This window comes from Syngnathus floridae, chromosome 14 (genome assembly GCF_059516105.1).
Source record: "Syngnathus floridae isolate MCC-2025c chromosome 14, RoL_Sflo_1.0, whole genome shotgun sequence".
Lineage (NCBI taxonomy): Eukaryota > Metazoa > Chordata > Actinopteri > Syngnathiformes > Syngnathidae > Syngnathus > Syngnathus floridae.
Window position 1 is genome coordinate 4950134 of NC_142426.1, and position 20058 is coordinate 4970191.

The following is a 20058-nucleotide window of genomic DNA, read 5'->3' on the forward strand; positions in this document are numbered from 1 at the left end:
ATGAGAGGTAAAGGTGAAAGGCCAACTGTAAATACGTATAGTGTATGAAAAAAAAAAGTTCCTTTTTAGGTTGCCAGAATGCATTGCGTGGCGCAATACACCTAATTACTAAAGTTACAAGCACTTAATCTGTTCGTTGAATGTCTGTGCTATTTAACATATCGATGTTTGATTAATAGATTTATGTTTCATAATTATTCAAACCGTTGTTAAATGTGTGCAACTGCTGTCAACGGTAAGACTACAAAACCGTTATTTTTGGCTGATGTTTGACGCTCCTTGGTGGTTCCCAAGCCCGTGAACTGGACTCTTGCATCCTTGTGCATCCGGTCCTCGTGCTAGGCTGGCTTGTTGCGAGCGTCCCTTCAAATCCAAGCAGAAAAGCTGGGCAAAGTTTTGCAGTTGAACTCGCAGCAACTCGGGCCTCTTTGAAATATCTCTTGTCGTTATTGTTGTTTGTGTTGCTTCTTCCGGGCCTCGGGCGCCTTTTGTCAGACCGCAGCCGCACACTGCGCTCCCATGGCCACGCATGACATCACCACAAAGCCGCCGCCACAACTTATGGCGCTCCGACACGGGGGCCCTGTTCCAGCTTTTCGCCCCATTATGGTCCCCCCCCTCCCCGTGAAAAGGCTGAATGCCTTTGTGGTCGGATGGAGAGCAGAGCCGGGGAGCAGCGTGGCCGGGACACACTAAAACTCCCTCTGTGGACTGTGTGGTCATTGAGATGCTACGCCGGGCCTGCCTGTACTACCGGCCTGCAGCGGCGCAACTGTCACAACTTCCTGCCAAGCCGGGTTAACGTGCTGTGGCGCGGCTCGGAAAGCCTTTCCAATGCTGTTGCTTTGGGATGTGGAAAAGGGGAACGCTGAGACATGACGGGGAGGGACTACTCGTGTAACGATGCAAGGCTCTCGAGGTCCCTTTTCTGAAGCGGCGGTCCTCAAACGTGACATTGTCAATGGCCACATGCGCTCCTGTTCTTGCTCTGCTGGGGGAAAAAAAAAACAAGTTCTGAGGGCGACGCCGCCACGTCCCATGTGAGACGGCTTAACCTCGGTCACCTGAGTAACTCACTTAAGCAACCCCTCCCCTTTCCCTCAGCTCCAACCAAGGCGACGGTGCCGTGCGCACAAGGCCTTAATGCTCATTCAGCCTAGCACAGAGGGACACCGAATAGCACTTGGATAGGTGCCTCAGACGGGGCGTCTCGTCTGAACCGGGACCGTCGCTCGATTCCCGCCACCACCCCCACCGTGACATCTGCCGCGCTCTTTCACATGTTGCGCCGTCAAAAGCACGTGCGGAATGTACGCTGGCTTCTTGAGAATGTCAAGCACGTTTACTGCGTAGGAAGTGCAGAGAGGGGGCGTGTGTGTGTGTGTGTGTGTGGGGGGGGGGGGGGTCGTCAGTCATGCCATTCTTCCACATGTTGAGCTGGCTTGGTTCAGGCCCGATCGTGGAGACAGACAGCCTCATCTGACTTTCTGGCCGACTCTCTGGCGCAGCTGCCACCACTGTAGTCCTCGGCCTCACTGAAGGCTTCCTTGTCTGCGCAGACCTTTTGATACAGGAAGTGTAGTATCTATTGTGTGATAGCTATGTGGCTCAATAAAAGCATTGTGCCCCCCCCCCAAAATGGATCCAACTTTGCTTGATCCATAAAATTGGACATATCGGGCCTCGCCAAAGGACAGGTTGACCTTCAACGCCGAAGGGTCAGGTCAAGCTTTTGCCGTGCGACCAGAGGAGGGAGCTCATTTTTGCTCTGTCCAAACATCCAAACATGTGCATGTACATCGGGGGCGCCTCGGATCAAAGAGCCGCTGTCCTCTTTGGCAGGATGACGAGTGATCCGCTCAGAGCGGGCCCGCACAGGGAGCCTCTTGTAGTGCCTCGCACCCTGACTGCATTATTGGAACTCAGGTGTAAAGACAGAACTCAAATTTAGGTCACGCGAAGACCCATTCAACTGGTGCATGCTTTGGGTACTGTTCCAACTTCGCATACTTGACGCCAATTATGGTGAGAAAGGCATCCAACCTCAGTCGACTCAAACGTTCTGCCACGAAATCCAAGTCTGAGGAATTTGGGCCTCCTCAATCCAGCATCATTTCGTCAACTGCTTTGTGGTCCTGGTACAGTCCCAGACAGAATTGGCTCGTTATTGGAGCAAAGCAATCCGAGGCTAGGCGTCTCTTTAAGTAAGCGATTACTGTACATAGGTTTGACTCCAAACAGCCTAATGTTCGTAAACGGTCGAAGCCGGTAAACGACCAACGCAGTCATCGGTTTAGCACGTATGAGCTTAGCCTGTCATCGTGCACGTGTTTTCAAACACCACGTGTTTTCGCTGCGCCGCGGAGGATAATTGGCTTGCGGCTCGGCTATTTATGTGCCTGCCGGAGCGACGCGGGTTCATTTGCGCACACTCGTACTACTCACTTGTGCACTTCCTGTTTACATTCCTGCGATCCGGAAGAGAAAATGGTACTTTGTTGAGATACAGTTTTGGAAGCATTTCGCATCAGAAAAATGTTAACGCACACCAAATAAATCACAAAAGTATGAAGGCTAAAATCTCAATTTCTGGTGGATTTCGTTTGAATAATGTGCAGGCCACTCTTTTACTCAGCAAGTAATGAAGCTGTCCGCTGCCTGGATGGCTCTCTTCCAAAACACAATGTGTGTGTGTGTGTGTGTGTGTTTGAAAAGGAAATGGCATAGTGAGCCCTAACGCACATTGGCACCAAGTTTCCCAAGAGACCCGGGACCTCGAGTTCTTTACCAAGCCAAGGCGGCGCGCTGAATTATTTAGGTTCATTAGTCAACTCGGATTTGCAAACAATCTCATCTGGGGCACTTTGTTGCCTTTTGCACCCTGCTTGCCCTATCAAACGGGAATCGTTAGCTTGTAAATTGCACTTTTTTTGGTCTTTTGTTTACACAAGCATAACGAATGATCAATGGTGAACAAGTAGAAATCATCCAGTTGCAATTCATTGTGTCAAAGCACGCCACGTTTGTTTATAGCTGCTTGATGGACGAGTGTTCCGATGTACTTTACACTACTTGGTAAGAGGAAATAGTTTGTGACAGGACGCTCATAAAATGCTATCTGATCAGACCTCGATGATAACGGCCACATTGCTTTTACCTGAATGTTCCATCCATTTGAATAGATATCCTTTTTTATTGCCCTGCGATTTGGTATCCTCCAAACCTATTTCCGCGGCAGCCATATTGCAGTGTTGCTGTGATGCGCGTTTGCAAATATTAAGCCTTTGCTTTATTGCCTCGAGCAGCCCGCGCTCGCATTTGGCCGCTTGTGATGAATGCGCCTAATAGGTCTCCTTAAGACGTTCGACGTAATTAAAATTCAAATGAACACAATATCAATATGGCCAAATGGCAACATGGAAATATAATAGCGCGGCGTGGTAATTGGATAGCTTGCAACGCTTTGCGCCCGCCGTCTCGCTCGTATTAATTAAGTTGCGAGTCGGCTACTAATGTCTCTATTCCTTGTAGACGTGTTCAGAAAAGACAACGGCGCTTCGATGACTCTAAAAGCGTCCTTCCGTTTTTTACCTCGGGCTTTCTCCGAGGAGGCGGGCCGCTGACGTGATGACTTCAAGGACTCTGCAGGGTTTAAAGGCTTAATGAAGATCCCGCCTCGTTGGTCGCTGCTAAAACGGAGAGAATCACTCAGTCTGTCATCTCTTGTGTCTCTCTGACTTGCGCAAGCCCGTAGGAGCAGATTTGGCTCATGATTACGTACGTCTCCGTTACCAGGCTGAAGGAGAAGAAGCCTTTTTATGAATGGTCACTCTGAAGCACGCTTCAAAACTAATTTGTGTAACAGAATATGGATTTTACTGAACCGGACTGGACGGCCGTTCTTCGGTTTGCGATGTACATTTCGAAACCCGGAGGAAAAAAGGCAACATTATGTCAGGCTGACCTCCATGTCCTCACCTGACATCCAATGGGCGTTTTATTGCTGAGTCATTATGTAATTATGTAATCAGATTTGACACGTTCCCGAGCTTAAACTCAATATGCTGGTGTCTCTCTGCGCTTGTTTTTTGTTTTCCAAATTAAAGTGTGTGTAGGTGGCAGCACGGTGGAGTAGTGGTTAGCACCTCGGCCTCATAGTTTGGCGCCGCGGGGTTCAGATCTCGGCTCTGGACTTCCTATGTGGATTTTGTGTGTTCTGACCGTGCTGGTGTGGGTTTTATTGACATCTGAGTCTTTATCCATTTTCTCATCCTTTAACACGTCAGCCACGGGCGGTAAAATGGGCGGTACACGCGTCACCGTCTACCCAGAGGACGGCGGCGGCATCCGCTTGTAGCAGCGAGAGCCAGGAGCGGAACGCTCTTCTGTTTAACGGAGATTGTCTCCTTGGCTGAAATCCTCCCACCCGCCATGCTCTACTCCCCTCGCGCTCCCTCGATCGATGGATCCCCCTCCCTCAATCTCGCTTTCGCCCCTTAGATCTCCTCCTCCTGCACACCAGCTGACACTTTTCATTTATCTCACCCTATCTCTCTATTGCAACTTGCTCTTCATCCCTAACAATCAGCGGTCACCTAAAAAAAAAATATTGATCAAAGATATGAACTGATGGTGCCTCCCCCCCGCCGGCCGTTCTCAGTTTGTGGGAGTTTCAAAGTAAGGTGTGTGTCTAAACTCGATTATTAAAATACGAGACGATTCATTTGATAATCGGTTCATCCCCTTTAGAGGCAAAGCAGCTTTTTGAAACACACTTTTCATGCGCCAGGTAATTCAGTGCTTCAGGCATTTAAAGGCCCATTGTCCCTGAGCTAAGCACCGGCCCCCCACCTCGGCTGCACGCAAGAAGGAGGGGGGGGGGGGATTAGGGACAGGTCAGCAGGGGGGCTCGCTCGCCGCCGCTTTGATCAGCCGCAGCACGGCCTAATACCACGCAACATCTGCAGCGCTCACCGTGAAAGGGGGGCGACCAAAAATTCCGATTAGGCAAGACAAGTGCGTCAATGCGCCATTTCAATTTTCACCCACAGGATGAATATCCAATAATAGGCCGATTCTTTCAACCCAAGCCCAAATCGATGCTTAACAACTTGGATTGTTGAGCAAATTCTCACAGAATCTTTTTTTTTTGTGCTGTCTGCACACACCGAGATAAGCTTTTTAAACCTCGTGTTCGGACACAAGTTGGGAGGGGTTGGGAGCTCTCAAATCACCTGGTTCAAAGGTCGTCTCTTTCAAAGAATGCTGAAATACAGGAATGACACTTCCTCATTGCCCGGCGTGTGAACGGAAACATGACAGGATAAAGAACCCAAGAAAGGAGCAAAGTACAACCCACGTGTCGTATAACTTAGTCCTACTTTTGTGTTGACTCCATTCGGGAAGTTATCTAGCATTGATTAAAAAAACGATGAGAAGGCATTTAATCTGACATTTAGGGAATGTATTTGCATGCAAATCAGACAACTGTAGCGTCAGGCTTGCCTGTCCGCTCCATTACATTTGGACGGTCGGACGGTCGTAAAATGCAGAAAGAGCTGCACTTGGTTGCCATTAACTTTAGCATCACCCAGATCTGGACCACTTCGCTCTCAAGTGTCCCTCATTAAAGAAAGGACTTCCTTTCTTTCCCCCCCGCTTGTCCGTCCGTGTGGCACGGCGTTCACATGGCCCCTGCATGTGACACAACGGCGAGCCAAAACACCCCGGATGCCCGCCTCAGCTCTCCACTGTTCCAGGCCTTGTTACATTTGAAACAAAACAAAGAGAAAGGAGGAGGGAGGGCCGGCCGGCGGGGCCGCGGGAATGTGCCACAACATGGCAGTCCCCCGTTTCGTTCACTAGTCGTTCGGGGAAGGGGGGGGGGGAGTAGCTCTTTAAATCGCTCTCTTCCTCTCATTCGCTCGCTCCCCTCCTTCGCCCTCCTTGTGTGAAAGGCCTTTCTGTCGGCTCTTAGTCGAGACTGATTGTAGCTTTAAGCACAGATGCGGGGTCTGATTACTCAGCACCGTGCCCTTCTGCCGGGATTAGAGAAGAACCCAATTGGTAGCAGCAGTTACCGGATTGCAGATGCGCACCGATGCGTGACAACGCCGGAGTGGATCGTAGCTCTTGCGGAAACCCCCCAAAAATATGTTTAACTTTGTTATGGAGCATTCGATGCAGTTTGCCAGTCACAGCGTCTGATATCGAGCGTCGTCAGAGGTTAAGTACAAGTGATAACCAAGGATGCGCTTCTCGCCGGATCTCTCGGGAGAATTCGAAGTCGGGCCTCTCGCTCGCATTATTAACAACAAGGCATCACAAATCAGCGGGGCATCCGTGAGTTGATCAGAGAAAAGATTGCCTTGAACAAATGCTTTTGGAAGGAAATGCTGCCAGGGCTGGCCAGGTTGCAGACAACAAATTGCACACGCTTTTGTCCAATTTCTGGACAGGCAGATCAAGAGAGTTTATTTTTGTTACCTCACATACAGATCAGAGTACAGGAATGCATTTTTTTTTTTAGAGTAGAAAAAGAGCAGATTCCTTTCAATTTTGACTGAAGGTGCCCATACACCTTTGTAGGTAGTTGCTTTTGGCAGCAGCTCCATAATTTGCCTTCTTTTTATGCACATCCCCTGATGCGTCTATAATTAGAACATCTCACTATTTTCTGCTGTCTCACTATTATAAGTAATGAAATTATGGGCGGGGCTTGGTGCCTAACCTCTGCAGATATATCAACAAAATCCCCCCCGAGAGAGCAGGTACAGTAATGACCGAATGTAAAATCTCCTCCACCATTTCCAGCTGTCTTGGTACAAAGGAATAGGGAAACCCGGGGCCACAAAACAGTCGGGAGTGTCTGCTCGGTCGCAAGTGTGTATGCCCGCCACATCAAACGCTCACCAGCCTCCCAATTAACGTTCTCATCTCGCCTCTTTAGTCGGCGTATCAGAGGCTGCCGTTGTCAGCCCCGCTCTGATGCCGCTATGCTTTCCTTTTATCCCCTGCTGCATTTCCTGAGGGGGGGGTCTCTGTCAGGGGTGTTTGGTTGCAGCATCACTAAGCCCCAACTGCAGGATCTAGAGGGGGTACGCCGCACTCTATCTTAAAATGACGCTACCGTTTCTTTGCCGTGCCATCGCACACGCTCCAAAAGCTTTAAACAATATGTAGCATCATCAGGTCAGGTTGTAATTAGTTGTATGGAAAGCTCCAGAAGTGTTTGCTCATTGATTTTGCAATGAAACCATTAGTGCCTTGGCCGAGGTCCGCCCGCCCGCGCTCTGTCGTGCAGGCTTTTGCCCATCGAGATTAAGATACCAAATTGCCAGTGTTTTTTTTTTTCTCCCCAAGCAGTGAATGTCATTTAATCAAGCACAAATTTGTTATTAATTACATTTCTCGGCCTAATTTGCTCACCTGTTGCGCCGTTTAATTTAGGCCCGCTTCGACAGCAGCCGAGGTCACAGAAGCCGTCGCAGCGTGCGCTTCTCTCTGCGCCGCCGGCTGATTATGTGTCCTCACGTGTCAGCGAGAAAGCGGGAAGCCCGAGGGCAGGCGCTGCATCATTCATGAGTCTAAGCGAGTGTGTGTGCCACCCTGTGCCCGGATGGCGCTGACCCGTAGCTGTCGACCGTGCACCCGTTGAGCCGCTCGGTGATAAGCGAGACCGAGGGCGCGCCGATAACGGTGTCGTGCATCACCTGTCCACTTCTTGCAGGCCAAGATTAGGGTTAGGGTCGCAAAGGACACATTGTGACGTGTTCCCAAACGGGGCTTCTTAGCCTTTGTACAAAGAATGAGGTCACGGCGTGTGTATCTTGCTTTAGAAATAGCGGCTGACACGTGAAACCAGTCAGCCTTTAAATATGAACGTGAGGAGGAAGAGCGGAAAGAGGAAAATGGATAGCAGCATCACTGCATGCTCATATTTTCAATTTGAAGGCATAAGCAGCGAGTCTTGTTCCGTTCGTGCGTGTGTGTGTGTGAGGGGGAAAAAGAGAGGCGCACGTTATGTAACAGGCCACCCTGGATCTTCAGCCTGCTTTACAATCACACAACAGCAAGTCACTTCTTGAGTGTGTGTGAGTGCGGCTAATTCATCTTTCACAAGGAGTGAAATGCGCACGCTGACAACTTTTAACGTTTGAGCTGTATTTTACACTACACTGTATTACATAAACGCTGGTGGGCTTTGTCGGTGAGTACACACGCAGCAAGATATTATATGGGTGGATTCACACTGCATGTCCCAATATATTAATAGTACATATTGACATAATTACATGACAACTGGACTGTAAGCCTAAAAATGGACAAAACTATTCCCCCAAAAATAAATCTATTTCTTCTTTTGTAATATCTGTCCCAGGTGAACCCCAACTCATGAAAAAATGTCCAAACATTTAAACGGGGGGAACATCTAAATTTGAAGCGTCGTGCTTTTTCCTCTAGCAGGGCAAAATTGAAGCAATATTACAATTACGTGCGTGCAAGTCAGTTAATGCGATTAAAGTGTTTACTCCGCTGCACTTTCTGAGAACTGACCACCTCTGCTTGACTTCACCTTGTTTACGTGCCTCCCCATTCATTATTCCAATCAATCGCTTTTGCCACAAAAAGCAGTAGGCGCTCTGAATGCCCCCCCCCACCACCACCCCACAGCATTATATCCGCATACTTTTCTGCAAACACACTTCATTTTTCATTGATGAGCTTTGCACGCTTTCACAGCCATACATCAGACACATGCATCTCGTGGGTGTGCGTGTGTGTGAGGCAACGCACAGACTCGCACACATTGTTCACCAGGGTGACATCAGCATGTCTTGAACAAAAGGAGGTGGGGAGGGGTCGAAAAATCCCCCGCAGCTCTTCTATTACTGCGAGTCTTTCTCTCCGAGTGGCTGGCTGATCAGCAGGCTCGTGTTTTCCAGTGTAAGGTTTCGTAACACGCACGCACGTTACATAACAGCAGCAGGAGTGGAGTTTGGGGGAAGGGGGACGGCTCTGTGCAAGGAGGGGGCAGGGGCGGGGGGCGTGCACACATTCATCTACGTCAGCATCCGCCCCCCACTGTGGGAATCACTGAAGAGGAAAAGGGAATTTTTTTTTTGCCAACACCTGAAATTCGGAACGTCTGTTAAGCATGGAGGTTGGGGCTATTTTTAGCAAATATTGATCGAATTACTTGATAAAGCATGTTCATGGCGCACAGGAGAGGTGTGAAGGACGGGGCCGCAGACTTAAATGGCGCTGTGGCTTTCACCATATAGCGCCAAAAGTCATTTCTGTCAAGATTTATAGCTGCGGAATATTGATTGATAAACTTCGTGGCGAGGCCTTTTTTCACTTGCGTTTCCGCATCTGCTTCTGCTTTGGAACAGCAATTAGCCATAGGTTACCTTGACTTGTGCGGGATTTAGAGATCGTGCAATAATATTGTCTGCAAAAATAAGATAGAGCAGCTGCTATAGCCTAATAGCGCTAAATAGCTAAATGTCAAACCGCTATAGTACGGTACTGGATTCATCATGACGCTTTTGTGGCGATGTAACTTGAAGTTGTACATGTAGGAACAAAGTAGTGATGTCATAATTACAGTCAATAAACATTCGCCAGCACTGTAATTGAGTGTGCTGTGTCAGCACAAATTAGCATAATCCCGGTACAGGATTTGTTTCACTAGACCGACAGCGGTTTTGTTAGCGTCAACGTCGGTTCAATTAACACGAACGACAAGAGACACGAGCTCATCAGAAGCTCCTTTTAGACTAACAAAATAACTATTTTCAACAATTCAATTAAAATGACTGCAAGTGCTTAAAAAAAAAATGAAAATCAATCAATATGGCCGTTGAAAGCCGCATAGCCAAGCGATGACACAACTCAACGGTCGAGGCGCTCAAGCTGAAAGATCCTTCGTGACAGTAAACAGCAGCGCCAACGCTCATGTCACAAAGCTTTTTCCACTCGCGTACACTTCCCGTCATCTTATCGCAAATCATCTCATTGTCGAGAGCGTTTGAATTTGCCAACCGAGTCATCTCCTCGCGCCCCAACACGCATCCGCCGATGTGGATTAACCACGAAACTGCAGCGCAATTTAATCCTGTTTGCTCGATTAATGGCGTACGCAATGAACGCCGGCCGTAACGAGGAGCTCAGCTAGCTAATCAACTGCTCGTGTTGCCATTTAAACAAAGCGGGATTTACATTTGATTATAATTTTGTGTGCGTGATCCACTTTGGAATTTCAACTCACTGCAGTCGAGTTCACCTTGACCTGAATCTGGGGTCACGAGTTTGGAGTCTAAAACAAGTTGAATGAAATTTTTTCCCCCCCCTACCCAAATGTCACTTCAACAATACTTTTACTCGATTCAATTGCGCGGAGGCGATCACTAAAGACAGCATTGGTGATTCCACAAGACACGTCGCCAAACGTTTCACAGGCGCGCTCTCGGCCGGCTAAAAATATGCACCTAAGCTATTTTTGATGCAAGTCGCGTGAAGCTGCACAAAACAGATGGAGTCAGGCAGATGCATATGGCATCCAGTCAGTGACCTTGTGCTCATCACGAGACAAAGCACAAATTCTTGCTCCTTAATGCTACTTTTTAGCATCTGGTGCTTTTACATTTCAAGATCATCTGTTGCGAAGCCGTGGCATTTAAGCGCCTCGGGATCGATTGTCACATTTTGAAAGCGTGTCTCTGCTGAAGGGTAAAAGGCGACGTGAGGCTAGAAGGAGGCGCCGCGGTAACAATGGCCGCTCACTTCACCTGTGATGGTGGCAAACGGTCCTTTTCTCTGCCAACGTGCCCGGCGGTGCTGTAGAGCAATTCGGACGTTACGCACGTGTCTGTGTGTGCGTTGTCGCCAAAGTGCAGGGCAAGTTATTTGTGTCACAGGCTAACAACTGCTCTCGCTCTGTCTTATCTGTGCCTGTTTTTTCCCACATAGTTGTCACCTTTAGTCAAATATATTGCGTCCACTGAAAATCCAGTTGCATGCTTTTCATCAGGTACCGACATTTTTTGCAGATACTGAGCAGCCGTTCTGTCCTAGTGTCCAGTTTTGCGCTGATCCCTCATTTGAACAGTTCAGCGTTAGCAGGGGTCGAGCTCTTGATTAGCATAAGCTCCTGTTGATGGCTCCTGAACCAAGCCATATCCACTAGCTACGGATATAATAGATTGATTAAGTTGCTAATACTAGGAAGAGTGGAACAGAGGCTGAGGGATTATTGGGATTCCTCACATCTGTCTGCCGCTATAGATGCTGCAAATGTGTTTCCGTGACTTATGTGGGTCACGGCTGGCCCACGGTACCGCATGCCCCGTCGTATAGCCGAGGTGCGCCGATGTCAGCTTGCATTTAGCGAGGCCCGGGATGATTGAGCGAGGATGTGTCCTTTTTATCGCCGGGAAACTTCAAGAGTGTGGAGAAAAAAAAAACAGAATCTGGTAAATGAAGGGATGGATGGTGGGAGGGAGGTCAGCCTTGGGTACCGATTGCTAACAATGACAGATATCGAGGCCAGTGGGGCAACGTGTTGAAGACATTGTACTCATCTGTGTTTCTAGTCCGGCAATCTAACGATAATTAATTTATCCTTAACTCATTCAAGTCGAGCTCGCGCACCATTGCCATTTTAAACCATGTCGAAAAAAATGAAACGATAATAAAGAGGAACTTTCAAGTAGGATTTCCAAGTAGGGTACGGGTGTCAAATTGGGGATAGGCTACAAAGAAGATGTCAAAAGTCGGAGCAACAGGAGAAAACCCGCACAAACTCGGGAAGAACAAACTCCACAGTCAGCCGGAATTCGGCCTCAGAACTGTGAGGCAGCTGTGTCAAGCGCCTCCTCAAGTTCCACCGCATCTTTCGCCTTTGGCCAGTAGTTGGTGATGTCGTCTTTAGTGAGCGTGTGTAGATTCGCACATCCTGAACTTGTGGAAAAGGAAGGAAGCATCCCCAGGAACACACACACACATGCACACATGCACACTCCTGTCATAGTCGGTCTAGGAATAGATTTGTCCAGTACACACACACACACACACACACACACACACACACACACACACACACGCACACCCAGCTCTGCTTCTTACCACTGCATCCTTCCAAGACAATGGGATGCCCAGCATGAGTAACATCATGTTGTCTTAAAATACTCTCAGCGTAGGTGTCGCACGTGGACTACAGAAATTCTTTTTGACGTCTGAGCTAAGACAAGAGCCTCCATTGGCTTCCTCCAGCAGTGTAAACAGGATGCTCACGTGGGCGTCCCTCCCATCTCCCCACACAACTGGAAAGTTTGTCCTTCCGCAGGCAGCAGGCAGGCTTTGACTTTCACGCTCCAGCAACATTTAGGAGGGCCGATTGAGAGGGACACAACGATTATTGTTAGTGCGTGTTTGCGCATATTAGCGACGATTAAGAAGAAATCGAGGAGCATATTTTCACTGGCATCGCTGGCGGATGGCACGTTTCAACAAAAGGGCCTAAAAATAGCACAAAATGTGCCCATGTGACATATTGAGGCTAAAAGCTTTTAAATAATTTGTCTAATGCCTCACATGCAGTTCTCTTCATGCTGGTTACTTCTGCCTTATGGCAAAGTTAGAAGGCGCTAGGCAGGCTGCTTACTCACTGACTAAGATGCGGCATAGCTTTGCGTGGATATCGACGGATTGGCAAATAAGTGCTGTACTGACGGCCAGCTCACAAAATTACGTACACCTGTACCGGGGCTGTAACTACTTTGCAAAAAGGCACCCGGTTGTTTCTTAGCAACCAGAACCAAATATGCACATGGCCCAGTGGTCAGCTACTTGCAACATCCTGCCCTGTGGTAAACACCACAAACCCCAAGTTCGAATGTGAGAAGGGTTCGGACCACCTGCCGTCGACTGTATTTAGAATCAAATCCGAAGGAGCCGCCGCTTCTGTTTATCGCATCAAAAATGTAAACGTGCTTAGCTAGTTGCTAAAAGCAGTGTTGTGTAGGGCATGCTGGCAAACGGGCACTTGCCATGGCCCTTAAAAGCAGATAGAAAAGCTCAAGATCGTTTGCTTCCTGCACACTCCACTTGTTTCAGAAAATAGCGGCGCAGCAGCAATCACGAACCACTTTTAGCGAGACAAGAGTTGACAATTGACAGTGCGGCGTTGCTTGGAGAGATACAAGGCTAGTCGATGGCTACACGAGGGACAACGTCTCCACCTTTGCCGTGGAAGCACCAAAGCGTCCAACGTGTACAATCGACATGTCACGTTATCCACTGGACAAGCCAAAGCAAACGCTTCCTGCAAACTAAGCAATTGATTTTGCTGCAAACACAAGATTGGCGGACGAAAGGTCAGCGATCACAAATAACACTTTAACAAAATCAGCGATCGATTTCATTCAATAATTGTAACCACAATTAAAGCTACAAGCGGGGATGAACGTGGCCCAGCTCTCAAACTTTTCCCATAATTTAGCCTCACCCATTTTGGTGCCCCCCACACACACACACACACATTTGTGTTCACACTGAGGTGAAATATATGAGAATAAGAGGTCAGGGGGATTGCGCAACATTTTGTACATAAACTGTTGCTCCGAATGATTTTTAGACATTGCCGAGTACGACACCACTCGTGAAAATAGACACCAAACAGAGAGACTGGACATGGTGGAGGCACCCCAAGAAAGTTTTTTTGCGGAGGTGGAGCTTGAGTGAAAGCAGGTGGACGTTTCCAGACGGCGATAAGGCGTCGCGAGTCTGACAAGGATGTCCGATAAGCAAACCTGATTGTCGGGTTTCGCGGGCTGCTTGGCGAGGTGACTGACACCAGATCACAGCACAAGTGTACCTGGCACTGGATGGGAGATTATACTCGTCAAATCCAGACTATTCAATTGCAATATTCAAAGTAGGACATGTGAGGCTTACGGTTGTGCTGAATGAATGTAGCTCGGATGCTAACCTGGAATGCTAACCCTGCTGTGGTTAGAGCTCCACCTTGCACCTTAAAAGTTGACCACCGTCGTCAACCTCTAATTGGGGCGTCGTTTGGGATTGGCTGCAGCCCGCATAAAACAAAATGGATAGATGGAAAATTGCTTGAGTCCCAAATGATCTGACCCCCCGAGGAGTTGCGTTTTTTGATGTACGTCAGGGGATTGTTCCGATATGCCGCGAGTCGTTAACCTTTAGTGCACTCATTTAAATACTCCTACAATCACCATTTCAAGACCTTTATCATTTTCGTGACCTTTTTTTATTGGTAAAATATTTATGGTGGCCTTCCCGTGTAGTTTGTATGGTCTTATGGTTTTGTGGCTAATGCAGCCTCCGCCCGCATTCCCGTAAGATGCTTAATTGCTACGCAGGTGCAAACGTGATGTGTAAGAATTTTATTCGCCTATATTTCATTTTTTATTTTCTGATTTACTGTGGCGCTCAAATTGCATTCGTCTACGAAATCAACAAATGTCTTGCCAAGTTTAATCTCGTACAGTGTTCTCGGCCAGAGAATGGACATTTACTCAACCCCTCCCTCCTCCCTCTCGTGCTCCAGGGAAGCCCCAAAACATCGAGAGCTCCGAGCGGGTGCAGCTGTCGGGGATGTACAACGTGCGCAAGGGGAAACTGCAGCTGCCTGTCAACCGCTGGACCAGGCGGCAGGTCATCCTCTGCGGCACTTGCCTCATCGTCTCCTCCGTCAAGGAGAGCCAGACGGGGAAGATGCACATCCTGCCGCTCATCGGAGGGAAAGTACGTTCTCCCTTTCAGATACGCTCAACGCTCGTCCTTGATGAATTTGACCAAAACTCTTGTCACATCTCGACACATGCAGTAATTGTTTCTGTCAACAAAGGCTCGCCTCCTACCAGACTGTCGTCGCGCTTGGCACCACAGTCACGGACCGAGTCGGCGGCACGGTTACACTCTGTTGAACTGTACACATACAGAAGGATTTTCCATTGGAAATGTTTAACACGCTTAACCTTTATGGACGTCATTCGCCACGATAATCAATTCAAACTGAATACAAATAACAAAAATAAATGACAAAGCCTTATGGTAACATAACTTCCTTTTTTTGCTCATTTATTCATTCCGCTCGTGTTGACCACATTAACCGGCCATTTGAGTAGCTCATGCCTCTCATTGTTTGTTTTTGTGTGTGTGCGTGTTTTGTCTGCAGGTCGAGGAAGTAAAGAAGCACAATCACTGTTTGGCCTTTAGCTCGGCCGGGCCTCAGAGTCAGACGTACTATGTCAGCTTCGACAGCTTCACGGAACACCTCCGCTGGCACAGACACGCCGCCAAGGTAAAAGCGTGAGATAATGTGTGCTTATTATGCGTGTGCTTCACGTACGGGTCAACCAACCGCATTACCAAACACACGCACACCAAAAAAGCTAACACGAACGATTACACGGCATGTGCAAGCGCAGCAAAGTGAGCGTACCTCATCGCGGTCCACACTTAAGTGTGGAACTCACGGTTCGCGTCACCCTCCCTCCTTCGCTCACTCCCTCTCCTTTCTCTCATTTGAACTCAAGTAGGTCATAGCCAGAAAACCTCTTTTCTAAATATGAATCGGGCCGTGCATGTCAGCAGCACCCAGAGGGACACTCATAATAGAAGCCTGCATAGAGGCGCCGCCTGCCAAGCCGCGACCACATACACTTCGTCCGTCACGTCGGACGTCCAAGTAGGTGTCAGTAGCACGTTCTTTCAGACTCGAAGGTTTGTGAAATTGGCTTTGCTGGAGAGCGGCCGGTTTGCATTCGAGCACTGCCTCGAGCAAGACTCAAAGATGCCAACTGATGAAGGTCGCCGCCTCCTCACTCTGACGTCCGCCCTGAGGGAGAACTTCCCCTTAGAGATTTATGAGCTTGAAGATAAATATATTTTTTTATTTATCTGCCATCTCCCCTTGGCGCTCAGTACAATATGATAAGAAAAAAAAAATCACCTATTCACCTCATACCTTTCAGTTTCACAACAACTAAAATAGAATTTGTCCATTTCTTCTGGCTCCAATTCTTGCTATCGAACAAGCAAGTGTCCGGTCCTGTCTGTATTTGATGTGCTAGCCAAGAAGCAAGCCATGCGCACGCATTCAGTTGGCCAGCTAACACGATGATGCGTTAGGTCACTGAACTAACCCGCTGCGCTTTTCCTTTCTTCTCGGCGAGTTGGAAAGCGATTGGTGCCGCTTGCCCCTTCAGCTCTAATCCGCATGCGCGCAGCGTTGTCCAGATTATAATCTCCCTTAACCGCTCGCATCTCTGTTCCCACGCGCCGGCCTCTTTCTAGATGGTGTCGCAGAGGATCAACTCTGTGGATCTGTCCTGCTGCAGCTTGGAACAGCTTCCCCCCAACCTCTTCTACAGTCACGATCTCACCCATCTCAACCTTAAACACAACTTCCTGCCCGCCGACCAATGGCTGCAGCAACTGCAGAGGTACCCCATTCGTACGATTTAGCATTCATCAGCTTGCTTAAAACTAAGACAAATATTTGTCTGATGGGGGGTGGGGGAAGTCACTCTCAGCACAGCATAATAGCATTCCGTTTAGCAGACCGTGACTGACCGGTTTGGACCACTAAGGTGTCCCACCTGCAGTCTGAACAACAGGAATGAGGGGCCAAAGAGGCTAGCAATGTAGCAGGCAGAGCCAAAGAAGCCCAGAAGGCCATGTTCATCAGCGGGGGCGCTTTTAATGTGACTCCCTCTCGCCACGGCCACCATCTGCTGCATGCGTACTGCGGCGCTCCGAGAAAGTACAGTATAGCTCACGTGATTGTGCGGTCAGTCACGTGGATGCTCAAGATTGCCGGCGGATTCTGTTGATTCGAAGCGCTTGCAGAAAGAGAACACTCGTAATTCTCAGAGGACACTCGTGTCCACGGGCTTCGCTTGTCTTCTTGTTCAAATGCAATGACAGGAATGCCTGAGCGCCGTTGTGCTTATGGAAACGTACGATCCCGTGCTGCTTTTTCGGATCAAATTGCGAACGAGTCGGGCTTCTGTGATCCGAAGTCAGAAGCGGAACAGTTCCAATCGGACCGTAGCCCTGTGCGAGCAATTACAAAGTCAGTTTTTCATTTTTTTTTATTGTGGGCGAGGCACAGCTTCCGCGCTCGCCAAATGCGGAAACATCCCCTTAGCGCTGCCAAACGTGAGTGGACTCGTCCTCGTTTGACTCAGCGCGATGACACAAAATGAGGTCAGTCAAGAGAAAGACGTGTTTAGCTGAGAGTAGAATTATTTTTGCAGAGCATGTGCATGAGTGCTTTTTTGGGACTGTTTTGTGAAAGGCTGTCTTTGGGGTTGTGGGAAAAAAAAAAGAAATCACAAGCACTGCACGTGCGTGCGTGTGTGTGTGTATGTAACATCACACTTTTGGGAGAGCCATGCACGGACCCGCCGCCTGTCTCCTCTCTCTGCCGCCGTCTTTGCTCTGCTGGCCAAATACTTAGCGGCAGATCAGATAGGCAATAATCGGACTGGCCGTTTCCTTTGGCACCAAACGTTCCCAGCATGCATCTGTGAGCCTGTCTGAGCCGGAGGTCATTCCTCACCGGCCATGCAAATTCACTTTTAGTGCAGTACAAATATTGATGATCGTCTGTTTTGTTTGCTTACCAAGGCAAATTCCACTTCGTTTGTTTAGTTAAGTTGTTAACGTGCTGGTTAAAATTTGTGATGAATGCCAAGTTGTGTATTTTGGTTGTCACCCATCCAATGCGTTTATTTTATTTTATTTTATTAATCCAAGTGAAATACGCCCTGTCTCTCCCCTTCTTGCATTTTAATGGTTTCTTCCACCACAGGCCATGCCACACACCCCCTCTCCATTGAGTTTTGTCAAACTGTCCTTTAATCCTGCTCAGAGACAAACAGATTTGTTAGATCATAAACTCGTTGCTGGAGATAAAATCACTCGAGCGGCTTCAGACGGATACGCAGAGGACGCAGGCGCATGTTCGAAGATGATGGCATGATAGGACAGATGAGCAGAGGAGTAGGAAAGTGATACGGGTATTACTCAGCAGATTGCAGAGGTTGATGGAATGGCTGAATGACACGCACACACACGCACAATGCCTGCAGGAGTCACCCTCAGCAGGAATGACTTACCAGCCCTGATCAATCGTGCAGACCTGTTTTTTTTTTGTCACCTTTGTGTGTGTGTATGTAAATAGTGGGATGAAAAAAATCCATTGTAGGCAGTTTAAACAACTTGCCTCTTTTCAGGTATATGAGTAAAAACAGTGTCGCCCCACGTGAAGGTCACCCTTCTGCTTTGGGACGCCTCTCCAAATGTCAGCGCTCTCGGTTTGAATAGACAACACAGACGTCAGGGTTGTGTTTGCTAAACTGCAAGTCTCCATGAAGAGGCTCTTAATGCCGTGTGGTGTCTCTCAGGTTCTCTCGTCTACGGAGCCTCAACCTGTCCAACAACCACCTCAGCCAGTTCCCGCTGGCCATCTGCGACATCCCCACGCTGACCGAGGTCAACCTCAGCTGCAATTACCTGCCCTCTGTGCCCGGCTCCGTGGGGGCCATGACCAAGTAGGTAACACTGGGGTGCAAGTCACCTTGGTCTTTAGGGCGCAAAGTCAAACATACTGTGTGGCGCACACAAATAGAAAAAAGGACAATTTATTGAAGTACCCTTTTTTTTTTTTTGTTGTTATTGACAGAACTTAGGCGAGGTCGTCACGAGCTTCAATTCAAAGTGGCTGAACTTTTCACCTGACCCCCGGGCGTCCAAAGTTTACATAGTCAAATTTAGCTGTTACCTAGTAACAAGTACCTGGCAGTGCAAACGCCGTGCGGCGCTTCGCTAGTTCCAACACGCTCGGCCCCTTTTGTGGCATTTAGACGTCGTCTTCCCCGCCCCCTCGGATGTCCGTCTCTGCTATTTTTTTTTTTTTTACGTATTAATTCTCGGCTTGTTTGATTCATGACTGCTTGTAGCACTCCGCTTCGCTTTGCTTTACAGGCCTCTTAAATCAAATTGTTGTTTTATGTCAGATGGGATTAGTTGAGGTTTTGTCTGGCGTGACCATGTGACCTAACACTGACTGATAACCAGATTGCGTGTCAACGTGTTTTGTGAAATATTTCATTTTGTTGAGGAGTAAGTTTCTTCTTGAGTCACGTGAGGATTGTTAAAATTCTGCATATGCACTTAGGGTGACTTACAAAAATTTAAAGCAAATCTGTTCATCCAATCAAAGCCGGTGGGTGCAGCTCTGCTTACCTTTTGGCTTGGAAGTGAGAGCAGCTGCGCCCATGTTTTCCTTTTTCACTTTATAATATTTGTCCTGAAAGTTTTCAGCCTTGCTTTTATCATGGCAAAATGTAAAAGTCATTGCACGTAGCCCCGAATCACAGAGTCATTCACAGACAGGTGAGATTTCCGATCGCACATTGTTTTGAGATATGTTATGAGGAGCACTGCCATTAGCGAGGCGTGATTCAGCAGCTGCACTCGGACGGCTTTGATTTAACATGAACATAAAGGCACGCACAGGCCGCATGAGTGAGTGCGATGAGAAGTTAATCTGTCGGAATGATCCTGTATGCTGCACATACCAGAAGTGGCCGCTTGGATGCTTGACGCCACCTGCTGGTCGTTTTATGCAACTTCATTGCTTCATGGGCACTAATCATTGGTTTCTTTTCATTAAAACACAGTTTACAAACGTTTCTGCTCGACGGCAACAGCCTGACGGAACTCCCCGAGGAGCTGGGCACCCTCCAGAGGCTTTCGTACTTGGGCCTCTCCTTCAACCAGTTTGGCCACGTGCCGCAGGTGCTGGAGCGACTGGCCTGCATGGAGAAGCTGTGCATGGCCGGCAACAACCTGGAGACGCTCACCCTGCAGAACTTCCGGCTGCTCCGCGTCAAACACGTCGATCTCAGGTAGAGATTGAACTTTGATTGTGCCTCTCGTGATGGAAAGAAATAGAAGTCAGATCGGCGAGAATCAGGAAATGATTTGCTCGTCGTGACTCCGATG

At 48.4% G+C, this 20058-nt stretch overlaps 1 protein-coding gene across 1 annotated transcript in view; it reads left to right on the forward strand.

The window, feature by feature from the left end:
- phlpp1 (PH domain and leucine rich repeat protein phosphatase 1) overlaps positions 1-20058 on the forward strand; it is a 28858-nt gene that overhangs the window by 2357 nt on the left and 6443 nt on the right. Inside the window, exons 2-6 of the mRNA XM_088396570.1 lie at positions 14588-14784; positions 15218-15343; positions 16339-16487; positions 18456-18602; positions 19734-19961. Coding sequence (XP_088252696.1) covers positions 14588-14784; positions 15218-15343; positions 16339-16487; positions 18456-18602; positions 19734-19961 — 847 coding nt within the window. The remainder of the gene's footprint in view (positions 1-14587; positions 14785-15217; positions 15344-16338; positions 16488-18455; positions 18603-19733; positions 19962-20058) is intronic.